Genomic DNA, 17,462 nt, shown 5'->3' on the forward strand with positions numbered 1-17,462 from the left:
TTAGGCAGAGCTGCTGGCCAGCCTGGGAGCCCGATGAGGTGGGGCGGCTGGGGGCTCTGTGGCAGCACCAGGTCCTGGGGGGCTGGGGGGGGAGAGTTTCTCCATCAGCCCCAGGCTCGGCAGCAGGACATGTGAGTGGGACAGGATCGATGGCACAGGGCCTGATGCATGGCTTCGCCGTCCCTCCCGATTCAGGACACCTGCTGCTTGGGGACCTGGAAACCTCAACTGGAAACCCATGGGCCTGGCCGATGGCGTCCCCGGCTTCATCTCTAAGTGCCTGGTGGTGGTCTGTGGTGACTGTGCTGCTTGGATCTCATCCATTCATTGGAGGAAAACCTCTGCCCAAGGCCGGGTCTCAGCCACTGAGATCTGTCCTCCATCTTCCTGGGCTGAGCCCTCCAGGGACCAGGAGGCTGGGGCTGCCTGACTGGTCTAAGCCAGAGCTGAAGGACGGAGCAACGAAAGGGGTACAAAGAGTATCGATTAGCTATAGTATTAACATTTTGAATGGAAATACCAGCTCTCAGCCCAAGTGGGGGGTGTGTCTTATAGAAATTATTTACCTTTTTAACAGTAAATGAGGTACGTGATGCCTAGCCTGGAATGCATTCTACCCCCTTTTCCTCAAAGCCTTCTGAAGAGCTCTCTTTTTTGCTTTCTGTCTTTCTCTCTTTTTTAAGCCGGCTCCACACCCAGCGCAGAGCCCATTGTGAGGCTTGAACTCATGACCCTGAGATTAAGACCTGAGCTGAGATCAAGCGTTGGATGCTTAACTGACTGAGCCACCCAGGTGCCCCTACTTTCTCTTTCTTTCTTTCTTTCTTCTTTCAGGTTTTATCTATTTATTTGTCAGAGAAAGAGAGCACAAGAAGGGGGAGCAGACTTCCCGCTGAGCAGGGAGCCCTTTTCGGGACTCAATCCAAGGACCCTGGGATCATGACCTGAGTTGAAGGCAGACGCTTAACGGACTGAGTAACGCAGGCGTGCCTGCTTTCTCTTTCTTTACACATTTCTATTTCCTCTCTCTGTCCTTACTTGACCATATATGAATTTAAAATATCTTTTATTTCTTTTTATTTTTCTAAAGTTTTTTAAAAAAATTATTTAAGCAATCTCTGTGCCCAGCATGGGGCTCGAACTTACAATCCTGAGATCAAGAGTCGCATGCTCCACCGACTGAGCCAGCCAGGCACCCCCAAGATACCTTTTAAATATTGTATGAGGGGCGCCTGGGTGGCTCAGATGGTTAAGTGTCTGCCTTCGGCTCAGGTCATGATCCCAGGGTCCTGGGATCGAGTCCCGCATTGGGCTCCCTACTAGGCGGGGAGCCTGCTTCTCCCTCTGCCTCTGCGTCTGTCTCTCTCTCTCTCTGACTCTGATGAATAAATAAAAAAAAACTTTAAAAAAATAAATAAATATTGTATGAGTGAGGTGGTCCTTGTTCCCGGTCATAAAGCAGGAGAGTGCAGATTAGAACTAGCAAACAAGCATAACGATGTTCAGTGGCCCTCACTGTTTACTGAGGACAGACTGGGGAAGAGGGGAGAGATGGAGCAGTTCTCTCTCATTAAGAGAAGCGGAGGCAGGCGGGGCAAAGCTGGACCGCTGAGACTCCAGGAGGACCGCTGGCCTCGGAGCCGGCTGCCGGTCTGCACCCTGGCTCGGCCGTTGGGCAGGAACGTGGCCCTGAGCAGGTGGTGTGCCTCTCTGTGCCCAAAGTCCCCATCTGTAACGTGGGATGATAGTAATGCCTCCCCACTACCGCTGTGGTAGGCGTCAGACAAGCTGATGGATGTGAAGCACTTAACGACGTAGCTGGTTCACGGTGAGTAGTGCGTAGATGTGGCTTTTTACAATATTAGAATCCTTTCTGAGGACAGCTGGGCAATATGTATCTACAGCCATTAAAATGTGATTTGGGGGGCGCCTGGGGGGCTCAGTTGGTTAAGCATCTGCCTTCGGCTCAGGTCATGATTCCAGGGTCCCGGGAGGGGAGCCCCACATCGGGCTCCCTGCTCAGCGGGGAGCGTACTTCTCCCTCTGCCTCTGCCTGCCGCTCCCCCTGCTTGTGCTCTCTCTCTCTCAAATAAAATCTTAAAAATAAATAAATAAAATGTGATTTTTGAGCCAGTTATTTCATTCTTGAGGATGTATCTCAAGGAATTAATTTAAAAAAAAAGAAAAACAGATTATAACTTAGGACAAAGGTTTGGAAACCACTGTATTTACAAAGCAAATAACCAGAAACAACCCAGAAGGCCAGCGAGAGGCTGATGGTCAAGTGTATGCCCCGTCGGCCTGACCGAACATTCCAACACGGTAAGAGGGCCAACGTCGACTCTCCATGCTTGGCGAAGCGTTCTCGAAGTAACACTCAATGAGAAAAGTGGTCACGGAACTGTGTGTGTTTTGATAACTTTGATAACATTGGGCACATATTGCCTGGCTGTTTGTGTTTGGGGATTAGAAATGCCTTCTTAAGATTTACTTTCAGGTATTTTAAAGTAGGTTGGTCACTAAACGAAATGTGTCTTTAAATTTGGTGTTGGATGTTATGAAGAAAGCGTGCTGCTCCAACACCCCATACGTACTCAGAGCCCCGCGTCCCTCCCTGGGTCCACCTGCAGCCGCGCCCACCTTCTCGGTCGGGCGCTGTCATCCGCGGCTCGGACACCTCACAGAGAAAACATCTGAAGGGCGGTCACTTGAACCTCAGTGCCTGGCAGCACATAGTAGGTGTTTAAGAAGTTGAATTACTATTACTATGTTTGTGTGTGTGTGTGTGTGTGTGTGTATAACACATACGTGGTACTGGAAATTTCTTCTCCCCTCTTGGTCAGGGTCCTCATTTGGGCGCAAAGAAGGGAGAGGGTAGGGATTACCCTCACTGCCACCAACAATTCAGGGCAGCAAACGATTTGCTTTTGTTTTTAAATCCCAAGGCCTCCTGCACACGTGCGCCAAGGCTCTAGTGACAAACACCTTCCCTGCAAGGAGTGTGTGCTGGGCCACCCTGAAAATCCTGGCTTCTTTGTGGGGGACACGCTGTCCTTCACCTCAGGCAGTCAGAGTGAGCACAAGCCGACGTAATCCGGCGCCCAAATGCACACAGACAGCGAAATGGTTGCTACTGCAGTCAAACTAAAAGTCACGCAGGAATAACGGAAACCTTCCCTCTCGATATGTAATATGCTCTTATTTCCAAGGAATCTGGGGGCCTCTTAAGCTCTCAATCCATGTGATTGCGGTGCGGTGGGAAGAGCTCTCCCCGATGGCTGGGGAGCTTCTATTTTACCTGTGACCTTGGACAAGGCTCTTCCTCTCTGTGGGCCATGATCACCACGGTCCCTCTGGCTCCCAGTGGAGTCTAAAGTTCGTGAAGCCGACTTCCTCGAACGCTGCTCGAACCCACGAGTGTCCCTGTCTTTGGTGTGACAGCTCCAGGAGCAGGGGTGGTTGGTGCGCTGACTTTGCGAGTCTTGTCCTGGTTCCCACTGCTCCTGGAAGAAGGCTGAGTATCCGCTCTGTGTTCTCCCAGGTGAGGCTGACGGTCACAGGCAGCCAGAGGGTGTGATGTCTGGGGTCGATGGCTGCACCCGATTGTCCCGGAGGAGCTGGTAACCGGCCTTCCGTGGTCCCATGAGACCTGCGGACCCTTTGGTGCCTCATCCGTGATTTGCAAAGGGGGTTTGAAATGGGATGGGTTCATAAAGTGTTTTTATCCTGAAACTCCCTTCCTAACCTGAGGAGACCCCAGGGTGCCTGTCACCCCTTCCCCTCAAACCTAGCCCCCTGCCTGGGCTGTGCCCACGCGGCCGGCCTGCTGGGCGCGTGCGCATCACTGGTGGAGGCTCTGGCCACCAGAGGGCACTCTCACGACGTGGAACCCCCGTGGCTTTCTGTGCTGAGGAGCCCATCTGGGCTTGCTGAGGCCACCCTCTGCTTGAGTGAGTCTCAGCCAGGGACAATTTCCTCCCCCGAGGGACAGTTCACAGCGTCTGCTGGTGTGGGGCTGCTGCTGGCGTCTGGAGGCCCGGGATGGATGCACTCAGCATCCTGGAATGCACTGGACCGCTCCCACCACAGAATATGATGCCCCAGATGGCCGTAGTGCCAAGGCTGAGAAAGTCTGCTTTGCTGAAATGCAGAGCACACCCCCCCGGCAGGGTATGTCTCCTGGAGCTGACCTGTCCCGGTTCATCGCCCCCAAAGGGAAATTTTAAAGATTTTATTTATTTATTTGAGAGAGAGAATGAGATAGAGAGAGAGAGCATGAGAGGGGGGAGGGTCAGAGGGAGAAGCAGACTCCCCGCCAAGCAGGGAGCCCGATGCGGGACTTGATCCCAGGACTCCAGGATCATGACCTGAGCCGAAGGCAGTCGCTTAACCAACTGAGCCACCCAGGCGCCCCCCAAAGGGAACTTTTAGATACTGACTGATAAGCATTGCTCATTGCCTGAAACGCGGGGGTCACAGAAGGGGCGGGTAAGGCAGCGGGCACATGGGGTCCCCAGTATGGGGCCCTGTCCATGAGGTTGGCTCTCTGAACAGCATCCAGGCCCCCTGACAGTGCGAGCCAGTTCTCTGTGCTGGAGGGACAACACTAGCTCTTTGTCTCCCAGACTGGGCAGGGTGAGGGGACGCCCTGGCCTGGGGGGTCCTCCTTCCCACGGGGCTGGCGATAGGCCTGAGGCTTTGGGAGCTAGCCAGAAGCAGTTTCCACGAAGTCCTTGACACCTCCCAGGAGGGAGACATCTGGGGGAAGGAGGGAGGCGGAGATGGTGCTCCCGGCCTATATCCAGCCTGCAAGCCCAGGGGCTGGGCTCCCTGCTTGTCTCAGCCTCTCTGTGGGGTGAGGGCCTCAGCCTGGCTACTCTGGGCCTCTCCTTCTCCTTCCCCACACATCTGCCACAAAGGACAGGGAGGCAGCAGAAGGCAAAGTGCGCCCCCCACCCCGCGGGAAGCACACACCTACTCCTTGGATGAGGGACCAGGACCTTCTGTGTCCCCTTAGTTCCCCACTCCGCGTCCTAGAAAGGAATGGAGACAAGTCCTAAACCTGCCATTGGCAGCCTAGAGACAGAAGAGCAATCTGGTTCACTTCCCTTGGCTCCTGGAACATTCTGTCCTGTTGGCTTTGCCCTCGGTGAGCACAAGCCCCTCTCTGCCATGTCCCCCTCCCCTAGCCACCCGAGGCTTCCATCAGCTCTGCTTGTCGTTCTGAGGCCCCAGGGACAGGGGAGGGGACCATGCCAAGGCCCTCCTTCACCCCAGCCCATTCGACTCTGCTCAGGGGTCACGCAGGAATCTGAGGGTGGCTCTAGGAAGGCCCTGCTCTGCGCTCAGGTTCTCTCCACATGCTGGTCTCCCACGTGGCTGGGACAGCTCCTTGCCACGGCTTCCTTCCTTCAGCCTCTCGCTCTGGGCAGGGGCGGGGGGGGGGGCGGTGATGGCAGCCTCCTTTCTCTGCCCCGCGCCCCCTCCCACGAGAACCTTGGGTGGCGTTTAGCCCCGCACCAGGTCAGGGCAGCGGGAGCGGGGACACAGCAGGGGTGGTCAGCCGAGAGGGCAGTGTGCCAAGGGCATTTTATTCATGGTCTGCAGGGCAGAATTACAGAACTAAGGAGGCCAGTCCCTCCCTGCCCCAGGCCCTTGGTCTCGGGGGGATGACAGACAGAAGGAAGTGTTTGTGGACAGGAGCTCCCAGGGCTGATGGAGAAGTGCGTGGAGGGCCGGGCAGAGACTGGGGCCGTGGCCTGGAGGAGGGGTCTGGGCCCGACACCCTGGGCACACTGACTCCTGAGCCCCCCAACCCAGATGCCCACTTTCTCCCTAATGTGGGCAACTGTGGGGTGCTCGGCCCCCTCGAAGAAAGTGGAGATTAAGAATGTCTCCTTAATCTGATTAACAATTGGGTGGGAAGGGAGGGGGCCCCCACCTCAGTCTTCCCCACCCCTGCAATGCCCCCTACCCCCTTTTGTCCATCTCCACCCCTTCAAAGCCTCCTGCAATTTAAACCCGTTTCCAGGCTGGGCAAGGCGCAAAGCCAGAAAGGAAGTAGACAAGAGAAGGGACGGAGTTTGGGGGACCCCTTCCTCCCATCTTCTCCCCACCTAAGGAGGATCCAAGGGCCACGCTGCCTTGTAGTTCCCCAGCTGGGGGGACACGGGGCTTTTGTCCCCAGTTTTGGGTCTGTGAATCTCTGAGGAGAAGACCTCCCTGGGATCCAGGTGTCCCTGTGCCCCAATGGGACAGGGCTTTACCTCCAGCCCCTGGGGCCTCAGGGACAAGAGCCGGAGCCTCTCGCCAGCCCCCTGCCCCAGCCCAGCCAACAGGGGGAGCCCCGGAAAGGGGCGGGTCACTGGGGGGCCCCCGGGCCCTGGGAACAGGGTGTCTGGCTTGGAGGTCCCTGGGAACTGCTGCTCTGGGGGGACATGGGGCAGGAAGGGCCCTGAGAGGCGGGTCCAGTTGGTGGGGAGGGAGGGCAGGAGGGGAGGGGTGAAGGAGGCAAGACTGGGCGGCTTGTCTTGGGGGCTCCCCAGAAGACAACAAGGGCCAAGCTGGAAGGGGACCGGGAGAGAGCCAAGGCCTGGAGAGAGAGAGAAAGAGAGGGCATCAGGAGGGATGCCCTGCATCTCCGCCCATTTCCCATTTCTTTTTCCTCTTGATGGAAACTTCCTCTCCCCCCTTCCTGTTTTCTTTGCTTTGAGTCTATTTCCTGGGGGCAGCCTGGGTGCACCCCTTGTGGCCCCTGTGCCTCTTCTGGGGGCCTTGGCCCTGTTAGAGGGGGACATTTGTGCGGCTACCTCCCGCACGGCTGCGTCCCCGGCTCTGAGGGGACAGGAGCTGCTTCATTCTCCCCTGGACCCAGCCCCGCCTGGCGCTTTTTCGGAGCTCAGTACAAGGGTGTGGAGCGACTTAGATGAAGACAGTCTTTGCCGAAACTCCGTGAATCCTGTCCTCACTTCGCCTGGCCTGTAGCAAAGGGCTGAGGCTCTAGCGTGGGGCCCTGGGCTTCTTCCCATTCTCCTCACCTGCACAGGCCCCTCTGCCCGCGAAGATGGAGCGGCGAGGCCAGCGCGGGGGGCCCAGGCTCGCCCTTGTCCAGCTGCCTTTGCTGGAGCCTCCTCCCCTCCCCAATCCGCCCTCACGCCCCCTGCCCTCCTGCTCTGTGGGCACCCTGCAACGGGGTGCCCGGCCCTGGTCTGGGTCTCGGGGTGACCAGTAGAACCTCACACCACTGTCTATTTCAAAAAGCCCAACTCCAATCCGTCCCGGTCCTTTCTTAGCAAGGCCACATCATTTAACCGGGAGAGCAGGGTGATCACATCGGTGGGGCTGGAGTTAATAAAAACTGGAAAAGCACATTAGTGACTTCCCACACCGACAGATCTGAAAGGAACGCTGTTTCTGAAGTCATAGTTCTGGAGGGGAAAACAGAGGACACGGTCCTGCACAGGGAAAGGGTGCACCCTCCCCCGGGTCACGGGCTCACCGTCCTTCTCCTCTGGTCCGCCCAGGAGGCTGTGTCCTGGGGGCTCCCGAGGCCGCGGCTGTGTGACGGGCGGTGTCGGCCCTGGGAGGGCGGCCGGGTAGCATGTGGAGAAGTGGGCTCTAAGCGTGCCTCCCCCTCTCGCTCGCTTCCCTGCACCAGCCCCGCACCTGCCGCCTCTGCTTTAACCATCCCGGCCACTCTTCCTCCCAGAGGCAGTGTCCTCTCCTGGTACCAATGCCCTGAGTGGAGGTGATGGTGACGGGCTGCTCTAGCCGTCTGCTGACCTCAGCCAGGCAGGGCGTGTGTGTGTCCCCGGAGGGCAGGGAGGGGCACAGCGCTCACTCCAAGCTGGGGCTCGCCAGGGACACTGGTTTCCCCTCATGGTTTCCCAAAGAGAAAGCTGTGTGCCCGAGGCATTCCCAGAGCCAGGAGGGTGGGTGGCCGGGGAGGAACGGGGTGCTGTGCAGCCTCTGTCTAGCTCCGGGGGGGCAGACCGGCGGTCGTGCGCGTCCCGGCGTGCCCTGGGCTGCCTGCACTCACAGCCTCAGCGGCACTCCAGGGCGCAGAGCCAGGCCCTTGTGGGCCCCCAGCTGCCTACACTGGGGGCAGGGCTAAGGCCAAGGGTCTTTATCCCATGAACTTGCCAGCAGAGGTGGGGTAGGTCTGGGACCTCTGCGCAAAGCCGCGGGCTGCTCGAGGGTCTCTGTGATCTTCCTTGCAGAGAATCACATCCCTCTTGACAGCCCCGGGAGAGCCGGCCTCAGCCTACATTTCCACGGCCTCCCCCGCGTTGCAGTGCTGCCCCGCTGGCCTTTCCCAGAACCTCTTTCCTGCCCCAGGGCCTTTGCAGACACTGTTCCCTCTGCTTGCCATGCTCTCCTCCCTCCCTCTTCTGTTGGGCCTCCTGCCCCTGGTACCTACGCCTTGGTTCTGGCTCCGTCAGCTTCTGCCTGGATGATCGTCCCGAGCCTCCTCCAACCCCAACTCTACCTCCAACCCAAGTCATCTTTCTGAGATGAAAATCTCAACGCGCCTCTCCTCCCGGGCGCCTCCTGCCCAGGGCGTAAAGCCCGACCGGTTAGCGTGGCCCCGAGCCCTCCGTGACTGCACACCAGCTGCTTCGGCTGCCAGCCCTCCCCGCCCCGCGCCCGCCGTGCCCGTTCGTGCGAGCGCAGCAAGCCCCCAGGCTCCTTCAGCTTTGCTGCCCTTGCTCACAGCTCTCCGCTGTACCAATGCTGTTCCCTCGGCCTGGGCACCTTCTGCGCCCAGGCCGACCTCCTGGGGACCCCCGCTCCTCCTCTGCATTCCCGGGGCACCTGGCGCTTGCCTGGGTCTCGGCGCCAGGCACCGACTGTCCGAACCCCCACACCTGGGGAGTCGCCGGTGCTCTGTTCGTGGAAGGACGAAGGGTGTGTAATATCCCTAGTCTCCAGCCACCCCCCCGCCTGCGTGCGCTCCGTGCGCCGCACCTGGCGGTTCTCCCCTCCTCTGCCTCAGACCCCCCAGGCCCTCCCCAGTCCCCGGCACTCACGGGGGGCGCCGCTGCCGCTCCCCGTCTTGTCCTCAGCGGCCTCTGGCAGCCCCCGGGGGGTCTGCTGTCCAGCCAGGTGCTCCGCCGGGGCCCACTGGGCAAGCAGCAGGCTGTGCAGGAGCTGGGGGGGTGGTGAGAAGCAGGGGTGGGGTGGGACGGGCTGGGCCGGCCTGCGTTCCCCAGGTCACACTGTGCCAACAGCCAGTTGTTAACACAATGACATATTCTCGGAACGGTTGTTCAATGGCCACTGCCCCCCGCACGCCCAGGGGCCTCCGATGACATCCCGCTGCTGAAGGACTGATGCCTACGAGGAAGGAGCCACCCTCGCCCCCGGGTGCATGCTACACTGTGAGCCACGCAGGGGTGATTCGGGGCGCCACCCCTGCGCCGGGGCACTCGGGGACTAGAAGGCAGGGGGGTAGAATGCGAGACAGCTGACGGCCCGAGGCAGAGGGGAGGGCTGGGGGCCTCCTGGCACAGGGCGGGGGCTGCCTGGCGCAGTGCCTACCTCACTGGGCATGCCCATGGGCAGCAGGGCTGGCCGGAAGAGGGCGGGGGCCCCCAGCAGCAAGTGGGGGGAAGGCGGTGCCCGCACCTCCCACAGAGGGTAGTTGATGACGATCAGCCTGCTGAAGTTGAACTTGTACGTGAACCTTTTGCCTTTGGTCTTGTGCAGGATCCTCTTATTGTAGTAATACCTGCAAAGGCGGGGGCTGAGTTGGCCCCAGGGGGCAGCGATGAAGCCAGAGGCCCCGCCGTGCCCCTCCCCAGGCCAGTGAGGCGAACCGCAGCTGTTTCTGCAGAACCACTGGGCATCGGCCACACTGGGGCGTCTCTCCCAAGCCTTGGGGGGCAGGGGTGCCAGCGACTTTGAACTCTGACCCCTCGGGGCCCCTCCCCCGCGGCGGCCGTTCCCACCTGAGGGCCCGGCTCAGCTTGTCGTAGTTCATCTGGGGTTTGCACTTCCTGCGGCCCCAGAGGCGGGCCACCTCGTCGGGATCCTTGATGACAAACTCCCCGTATTCTCCCTGCTGCCAGGCAATGACATGGCGGAACTCTTCCTTCTGCAGCAGCTCCAGGATGAAGTGCCACAGCTGGATCTGCCGGGAGCCCGGGGAGGACTCGGCTTTGTAGGCCCAGTCCGGGAAGGCCAGGCCTGGGCGGAGGGGGTGTGAGTGCCACCCGGCTGCTCGGGGGCCCTCTCCCCCCCGGCCGCCCCTCTGCAGCTGGGCAGGGGGCTGCCTGGCAGACGCTCACCTGAGATCCAGGGCCTGCCCGTGCCGGCGGGGGCGCCCCCGGCCACGCAGCCGCAGTGCATGGTCTTCTCGGGGGGGCAGTGAGGGCCGCGTCTGGGCCTTGCGGGAAATGGGCACTGCTGAGGTGGGAGGCGAAGAATGAAGGGAAGAGAAGTGGGGAGACTCGAGGGGCAAAAGGGGAACTGAGGCAGGGGCTTGGGGCGGCCGGCAGGAAGCTCCCCCCACCGCACCGAGGGCCAGCCCGGCCTCCTTTGGGGGCCTCCTCATGGCCAGGGCTTGGGGCCGAGCCACCTATAGGGTGGATATTGGAGAGCAATGCAGAGGGTCCTCTTTCCTGCCCCGCCGGGGGATTTAGACACAATGAGCTCTCCGCTCAGGGCTTAACGGGATTGGAGTTTTTCCCAAGTGAAGACAGGAGAAAATGTAATGAATCGTTGGCTCCTGGTAAACCTCGAGTAGATGCACAAACCCATAGCTCTGTGGCTTCCGTTGCGAGGCTGGGGAGAGCCGGGATTGTGCTTTCTCAGCCGGGGGTCTGTCGTGCCTGGCGCATGCCCGGCACACTGGGGGTGTCCAAGGAGGGACTGGCAAGAGCATCTGCGAGTGGTAAGGGAGTTATCAATGGCGCCTTTACGTGGTTAATATCTGTCTTCCCCTCAGAGTGGTGGCTCGGCGCCATCGGGAACCCCGGCTGTCTGGTTCACGACTGGCTCCCCAGAGGCCAGCCCAGCATAAGCCTTGGACTCGCAGGTGCTCTGTAAGTATTTGCTGAGCTACTGAACCCCGGGCTCAGAAGGGGGGGATCTTGCCTGTCCCCAGTGCGGCGGGAGGCGAGGCAGGGGCCAGCGGTGAGATGGGGAGGAGGCTGGGGAGTGAGCCCCCACGGCATGAGCTTGCCTGAGGCAGGCCAAGGGAGGGGAGGCAATGGATCTGTCCCAGAGCCTTCCAGATGGGGCTGAGGCTGGTGCTCCAGGCCGGCTCCCACTGTCACTGAGGGCAGAGCGCCCAGGGAGCGTGGGGAGGATGCAGGGTGTGGGCCCGCTCGTGGCGTGGACAATCCCTGCACAGGCAGGACCACGTGTGCACTGGGCACCAGCTTACGTGACCTGCCTCCGAGTTTCCAGCTCGGGCGACGTTGGGGCGAGGCCGGCAGGTCTGAAGGGCATGTGGGGGCTTGTCTGGAGTAGCCTCCTCACTTTCCAGCCGGCTCACTGAGGGACAGCCACCTGACGCAAGGGGCTTAGCCACTGTCCCTCCACTCCTAACGCACAGCACCTGCTCACACACCGTGTTGTCCTAAAGCTTACAAACCACCTGTCTAGAGCAGGGCTTCCCTAAGGATCCCCTGAGAATCTCTCCACAGTGCAGATTCTGATGCTGTGGGACTTGGTGGTGCCTGAGATTCTGCATTTCTAACAAGCTCCTAGGTCCGTGGACCCTGCTGTGAGTAGCAAGAGCCCGTGGGACAGAGCAGAAGGGGGAGTCAGGCTGGCTTGGGATCCCAGACACCTCAGCTGGCGAGACCCTCCCATCCCCCCACCCCAGAGGTCATGGGTCTCCTGCTCTTCCTTTCCCAGGGGATGCTTGGCTCCAGGGGGTCAACTGACAAACCCTCAGCTCCTGGGGGCAGGTGCTTCTGGGGGTCCCCAGTCTGGCCTGAGGAGAAAGCATCCCTGGAAATTAAGGTGGCCGAGCAGCGAGTGGGTCCACGCCCACTTGGAGTCTGTGGGAGTAGGTTTTCCTATCATCCCTCTGCCCGCTGACATTCTGTAACTTCTCCCGTTCCTTTCCGCCCCTGGAACAGACGTCCCCACCCATCTCCCACCTTCCTTTCCTGCCTGGTCCATTGGGAAGTTCCTCCTCTCTTACCACAAGTGGGTTGGGATCCCTCCCACCTCACCTTAGAAAAATGGGTTGGGAGATGGTGGGTGGTGGTGCAGGGAGGGGTGTGGAGGTGAGAGGTCCCAAGGGAAGACTGTTCTGTGGAGGGAGCTGGTGGGATTCCTACAGCTGCCCCCGTGCCAATAAGTCTGATGGGGTCTCCTGGTCTGGAGGATCAGAGACCTCAGGGTAGATCTAGGATCTGGCAAGAGGAGAATGATGGGGCGCCTGGGTGGCTCAGTTGGTTAAGCGTCTGCTTTCAGCTCGGGTCACGATCCCTGGGTCCTGGGATCGAGTCCCACATCAGGCTCCCTGCTCAGCGGGGAGCCTGCTTCTCCCTCTCCCTCTGCCCCTTCCCCGGCTTGTGCTCTCTCTCTCTCTCAAATAAATGAATAAAATCTTAAAAAAAAAAAAAAAGGAGAATGATAAACCCACCGCAGAGCAGACCCTCAGTGCACCCTGCACCCTGCCCAGGAATTAGACATGCCCGCCCCGAAACATCGCCAGAAGTATACGAGGAGCTAGAGCTCAGAGGGGTCAAGGAACTTCTCTAAGGCCACACAGCTCTTAAGTGAAAGAGCGGAAAGCAAGACCTTAATTCAGGATTTATAATATTCTGCCACTCGGGTAGGCTACCAACACCCCCTGTCTGGACCCCACAGGGAAAAAAACCCCAAATACAAAAACCAAAGTGGCATCCATAGCAGAGGTCAAGCCTGCCCTCCTTGCCCCTCCCCATTTCCCGCCTCCCCCGTGTTTGTGGGAGTCCCTCCCGGATCCCCAAGTCTCTGAGGAGCTTGGCACCTGGATGTGGACGTCCTCACTCCTGGTGAGTCCCTCCTGACGTCTCCCCTCAAGCCCCTCCTTTTGTGTGGGAGCCCCGAGGAGCTGACCCAGCCTCAGACAGGCTCTCCCTTCCCTCTAACCCCTGCTGTGGTGGTGAGGCTCCCGAGGACGGGGAGGCGCCCCGCTCTGTCCCCCACCCCTCCACCCCAGGCCCCCCGCTTCCTCCCTCTGGTGTTGTGAGCCCAGCGTGCCGGGCTTGGGGGGCCGGGCCAGGCTCTCGCAGCCCCGACAACTCTGGGCCGGCCTGGAGAACTGTCCATCACAAGGGGTCCTAACCCAGTCTGGGACGGCCAGCGTGGCCCTTGGAAGCGCTTTGTGTCGTTGGAAGGGCTAGCTGGAGCAGTGCGTCCAAGGCCTGCTTACCGAGAGTTCCAGCAGCCTCCTTGGACCGTGCGAGTGCTCATTACAACACATGTAGGTTTTAGGTCAGGATTTAATAAAGCAGCATAGGAATGCTGGCAACAAGAGAGTAAGCCTTACGCCAGGGCTTGGAGCTGAAGGAAAGGTCTCAGGCAGAGCTTCTCTTTCTGAGAGTTGAGTCAGTATGAATTGGGCCCCTATCCTGCCCGGCACCGTGCCTGACCGTACCCCCCACCCCATGCTACTGCACTGAATCTTCACAATGACCCCTTGACGTGGCCATCCACATCCCCGCTTTACAAGGGTTGGAAATCCAGGCTCCAAAGAGTAGGAGACTTGCCTAGATCCCAGGGCAGGTGGCAGAGCCGGCTAGCCCGGAACAGGGCTGTCTGACTCGGAGCTCTGAGCTGTCGTCAGTCAATGGGGCAGAAGCTGAACTCGAGGAGCGGAGCGGCGTGGGCGGTGGGGCCCCGGGCCCTGGGAGCCTCCCCGGTCTCAGCTGAGCTGTGAAGCCTGGGGACCCTCAGTCAGATGGGAGGGGATGAGAAAGACAGGGACACACTCAGAAGAAAAAAAAGTTGCGAGTTCAAGACCAATGCTGCCTACCTATCTGAAAAGCAAAACTTGCATCAAAAATGACTCCGTTGTTGGGCCTTCTAAGAGGCTGGCCTGGATTGACCGCACCGTCTGGTTGATTGGCCTCAGCCGGGTCCTCTCAGTGAGCCCCTCACTGATTCAGCGGGAGAGTAGCGGAGAGAAAGAGTGCCTGCTGGGCTGGGGGCCATGACCGAGAGCCGGTGGTGGACACAGGCCAGGATGGAAGGGTCACAGTGGGGAGACCAGCCCAGAGGGGTACAGTGGAAACACAGAGATGACAGCCTCCAGGTGGGGGGTGGGGATTATGCTGGTCAGCACTGAGCAAACTGCGCACCCCCACCCCTCCACCAAATCCCCAATCTGATTAGAAGCCTCTGGTCTGTCCCCTTGATCTCAGTCCCAAGTGGAGAGTAGGTAGTCCTGAGACCTCCCTTAATGCTATTAGCTAAAGCTGCTTAGGTAGGAGTGCGAGGGGCCTGGGGTCTGGGGAGGGCAAGCCAACCACCTTTTCCCCTGGGGAGTTTGGGGGAGGGGCAGGGATAGATGTTCTTTCTTCCCCGAGTCCCCAGGGCATCTTGTCCCTTCTGCCAGGTCACCAAACCCAGGGAGCCCTTCTTGATTGTCCACCAGCAGCCCCCCACCTCTCCCCTGTAACATCAGCCCTTCCTGCCCACGCCCCTACCCAGAGAGATGCCCCTCCTGGCTGCTCCCCCAGGAGGGTCCCCAGGCCGTCCTGCTTCTCCCACACCTCTGTTTCCCCCTCCAGGGGCCCTTGGGTTTCAGGTCGCTGCCCCCCCCACCCCAGCCCCAGCCCCTTGCAGACCCTCCGACTCTGGTCTCTGCGTCCCTGGGGACCGTAGGCTTTAAAAGGTTTGTGCAACTGTGGGGAGCAGAAATGCAAAGCCAGACACCCTCAGGCCCTACCCCAGACCTGTCAGAAGGGCAGCTGAAGGTCTTGGGGAAGGTGGCCCAGCCCTGGGGCCCAGGGGTTGGGGGAAGGGCACTGGGGGTCATGAGGCAGGCTCCCAGCCCCACATCCTCCCCTCCCCCCATCCCCTTTCTGGTCTCTGTTTCACTTGGTTTGACCTTTTCATCTTCAGCTCATTTCCTGCTCCCTGACTGTTTCTTCTCTCTCCTTTCCAGTCCCCGTCCACCAGGCTTCTAGAGTCTTCCTTTCCGGCGTCTCTGTGGTCCATCCTTTTCTGTCTCGGTTTCGAGGCTCTTCCTTTTCTGTCTTTATTTCTCAAGACCGCGCCATGCCCCTTGCCCCATCCCCTCCTCCGGCCTGTCTTCCCGTCCTCTCCCGCCCTCTGTCTCACCCATGCTTCGGAGCTGGAAACTGAATGCAGGCCCCCAGCTCCCTGGCCCCGGCTCGGCAGCCCCCTCGCACCACCAGCCTCTCTCCCAGCGCCCTCCAGCACCGGACCCCTCCTGGGGCAACCCCAGCCTCAGTTCCTTCCATCTCATTCCCGGCAGGCAACTGTGCCCCAGGGATCCCCCTGCCTGGACATCCCCGGTCCTTCCCTTTGTCCCCCCCGCCCCCCGCCCCCAGGGACAAGAAATCCCCTCCAGCAGGCGCTGAGGTGGCTGAGGAGCCAGGCGAGCCAGAGGAAGTGAAAGCTCGCAGCCAAAGGCTAAGCCGGGGTTGCTGGAAGCCGGGTCTGAGCAGACGGTGGCCAGCGTTTCAGGACCTCATCCGCTGGGGGCTTCTGCCACCTTCAGACTCACCCACCCCTGACCCCAGTCCACTTCTAGCCTCCACCTGAATCCTTGTCCTCACCCCAATCCTAGTGAACCCTGACTTCCCCTAAGCCCCGAGCCTGAGCGCGGCCCCTCTCCCCACCCACCCCACTGCCTCCTGAGCAGGGCCAGAAAGGGGCTTGGAGCTGGGGCGACTTGTCCTTTGGCTCTTGTGCTTTGGGAGGGGCTGGGGAGGGGAGCATCACTGTGCCTCTCCAGCCTCACGGAGTCTACACCTGCCCTAGGGCACAGGGGCTCTCAGACTTCAGGGTCCTTGGACCTGGTTCTTGGGAAGGATGCCAGGAGTCTGAGGAAGGGAGACGGGCAGGCACGGGGGGCAGAGATTTCAATCCGGTTCAGCCTAGCCTGGCTCAGAGGGGAGCACAGCCTTAACTCTCCCATCCTCGGGACCTCTGCCCACCCCCTGCTCCTCCCCATGCCCAGGTTGTGATGCCCACTCCCGATGTCAGTCCTCGCCTACTGCCCTTCCCCCTCAGCCCCGAGGACGGTGCGGCGAGCTCTGGGTGAGCGGCTGCAGGGATGCCTGAACCGGTTCTCCCCTCAGCCCCAGCCCGACTCAGACCCCGATAATGCCCGGAGTCCCATCTGCCCCAGCAAGCTGACGCCTGACCCCCCCAGTGCCCCACCTGGGGAGAGGAGACCAGCTGTTTTCGTGAGGCCCCCACTTCTTTCTGCCCTGACTGCCCAGCACCTGGCTCTGCGGCTGTCCCATGCCTGACAGACTGACGGAGGAGTCCCTGGGCTCTCGCCTCCACCCCCTTCCCGCTTGCTCCACAGCTGGATCCTCAGCTGGGGTGGGGCGGGGGCCAGCAGGGCCGTCCCTCGGGCCAGCCCAGCCGCATACCTGCCACCAGAGTCCCTTACCTTGGTGCAGCTGCTGGCCCCGGCTCCGGCCCCTGCTTCTTCTGATGCGCTCCTCGCCCAGCGGCCCTCGCTCATCACATGCGAGTTAGGGTTACTTAAAATGAGAGCGGGATCTCCAAGCTCCCAGGGGAGCCGATGTGGTTTTCAGACAATAGCATTAACCCTTCGGGGGCCAGTGGCACCATGGCCTGCGCTCCCTCCAGCTCGGGGAGGGCTGGGGCGGAGGGGATGTCTCTCGGTAGGTCCTTAGCATCCAGAGCCTGCCTCTGGGGAGGGGGCTCCTAAAACATGGGGCCAACAGAGACGCTGGTCAGAAGGCCACCTGTCCTCAGTTCGAGGAAAAGGGACACTGAAGTGCAGGAAGTCCTTCCCCTGTCCACCCTTCCCTAGATAATCAGTCCTTCTCCCAGGGAACTTTTGTGGAGATAGAGCCCAGGCCTGGAGAGCATCCCCTCTGAAACCTGGGCCTCGGACTCCCTGGGTCCCAGGCCCCGGGACTGCTCACAGGGCCCACTGAATCCTCTCATTTCCCTGAGTCGCGAGTATGTGATGATCCTAACGGTTTACCCCGTGTGTTTTCTCTGAGACTATGTAAGCACTTACTATATCTCTTTCCTCCTGGAGTTCTGGAAAATGATTTTTCTTTTCTCTACTAATATGACTGAAAGCCAGACAGCAAGAAGAACTTCCAACTCAGGCATAATAAACCAGACAAGAGGTTGTAACTGCAGGGGCATTGGGTACCTGCTATGGAAATAGGAGGACTAGGGGAAGGGGTAGGATTCCAGGATACCCTGGGAGGGGGATGCTTTAGGCACCTGACCTCAAGAGAGGCTTCTCAGGGGGAAACCAGAGCCTCCGTCTT

General features: G+C 59.9%; 1 protein-coding gene across 1 annotated transcript; it reads right to left on the reverse strand.

Moving 5' to 3' along the window:
* Nucleotides 1-6,116: 6,116 nt before the first annotated feature.
* ETV3L (ETS variant transcription factor 3 like) lies at nt 6,117-10,350 on the reverse strand. Its single transcript, XM_021681948.2, has 5 exons — nt 10,290-10,350; nt 9,951-10,188; nt 9,541-9,730; nt 9,030-9,150; nt 6,117-6,592 (listed from the first exon to the last, which is right to left on the reverse strand). The coding sequence occupies exons 1-5, from the start codon at nt 10,348-10,350 to the stop codon at nt 6,117-6,119; spliced, it is 1,086 nt and encodes a 361-aa protein (XP_021537623.2).
* Nucleotides 10,351-17,462: the final 7,112 nt, after the last annotated feature.

This window comes from Neomonachus schauinslandi, chromosome 6 (assembly GCF_002201575.2).
Source record: "Neomonachus schauinslandi chromosome 6, ASM220157v2, whole genome shotgun sequence".
NCBI classification, from domain to species: Eukaryota; Metazoa; Chordata; class Mammalia; order Carnivora; family Phocidae; genus Neomonachus; species Neomonachus schauinslandi.

Bases quoted from the DNA above. Each gene is read 5' to 3' on its own strand.
- ETV3L (XM_021681948.2), bottom strand. From the start codon at position 10,350: ATGCACTGCGGCTGCGTGGCCGGGGGCGCCCCCGCCGGCACGGGCAGG. The intron at 10,189-10,289 runs GTGAGCGTCTGC...CCCTCCGCCCAG, and splicing joins GGGCAGGCCCTGGATCTCAG to GCCTGGCCTTCCCGGACTGG. The intron at 9,731-9,950 runs GTGGGAACGGCC...CCGCCTTTGCAG, and splicing joins AAGCTGAGCCGGGCCCTCAG to GTATTACTACAATAAGAGGA.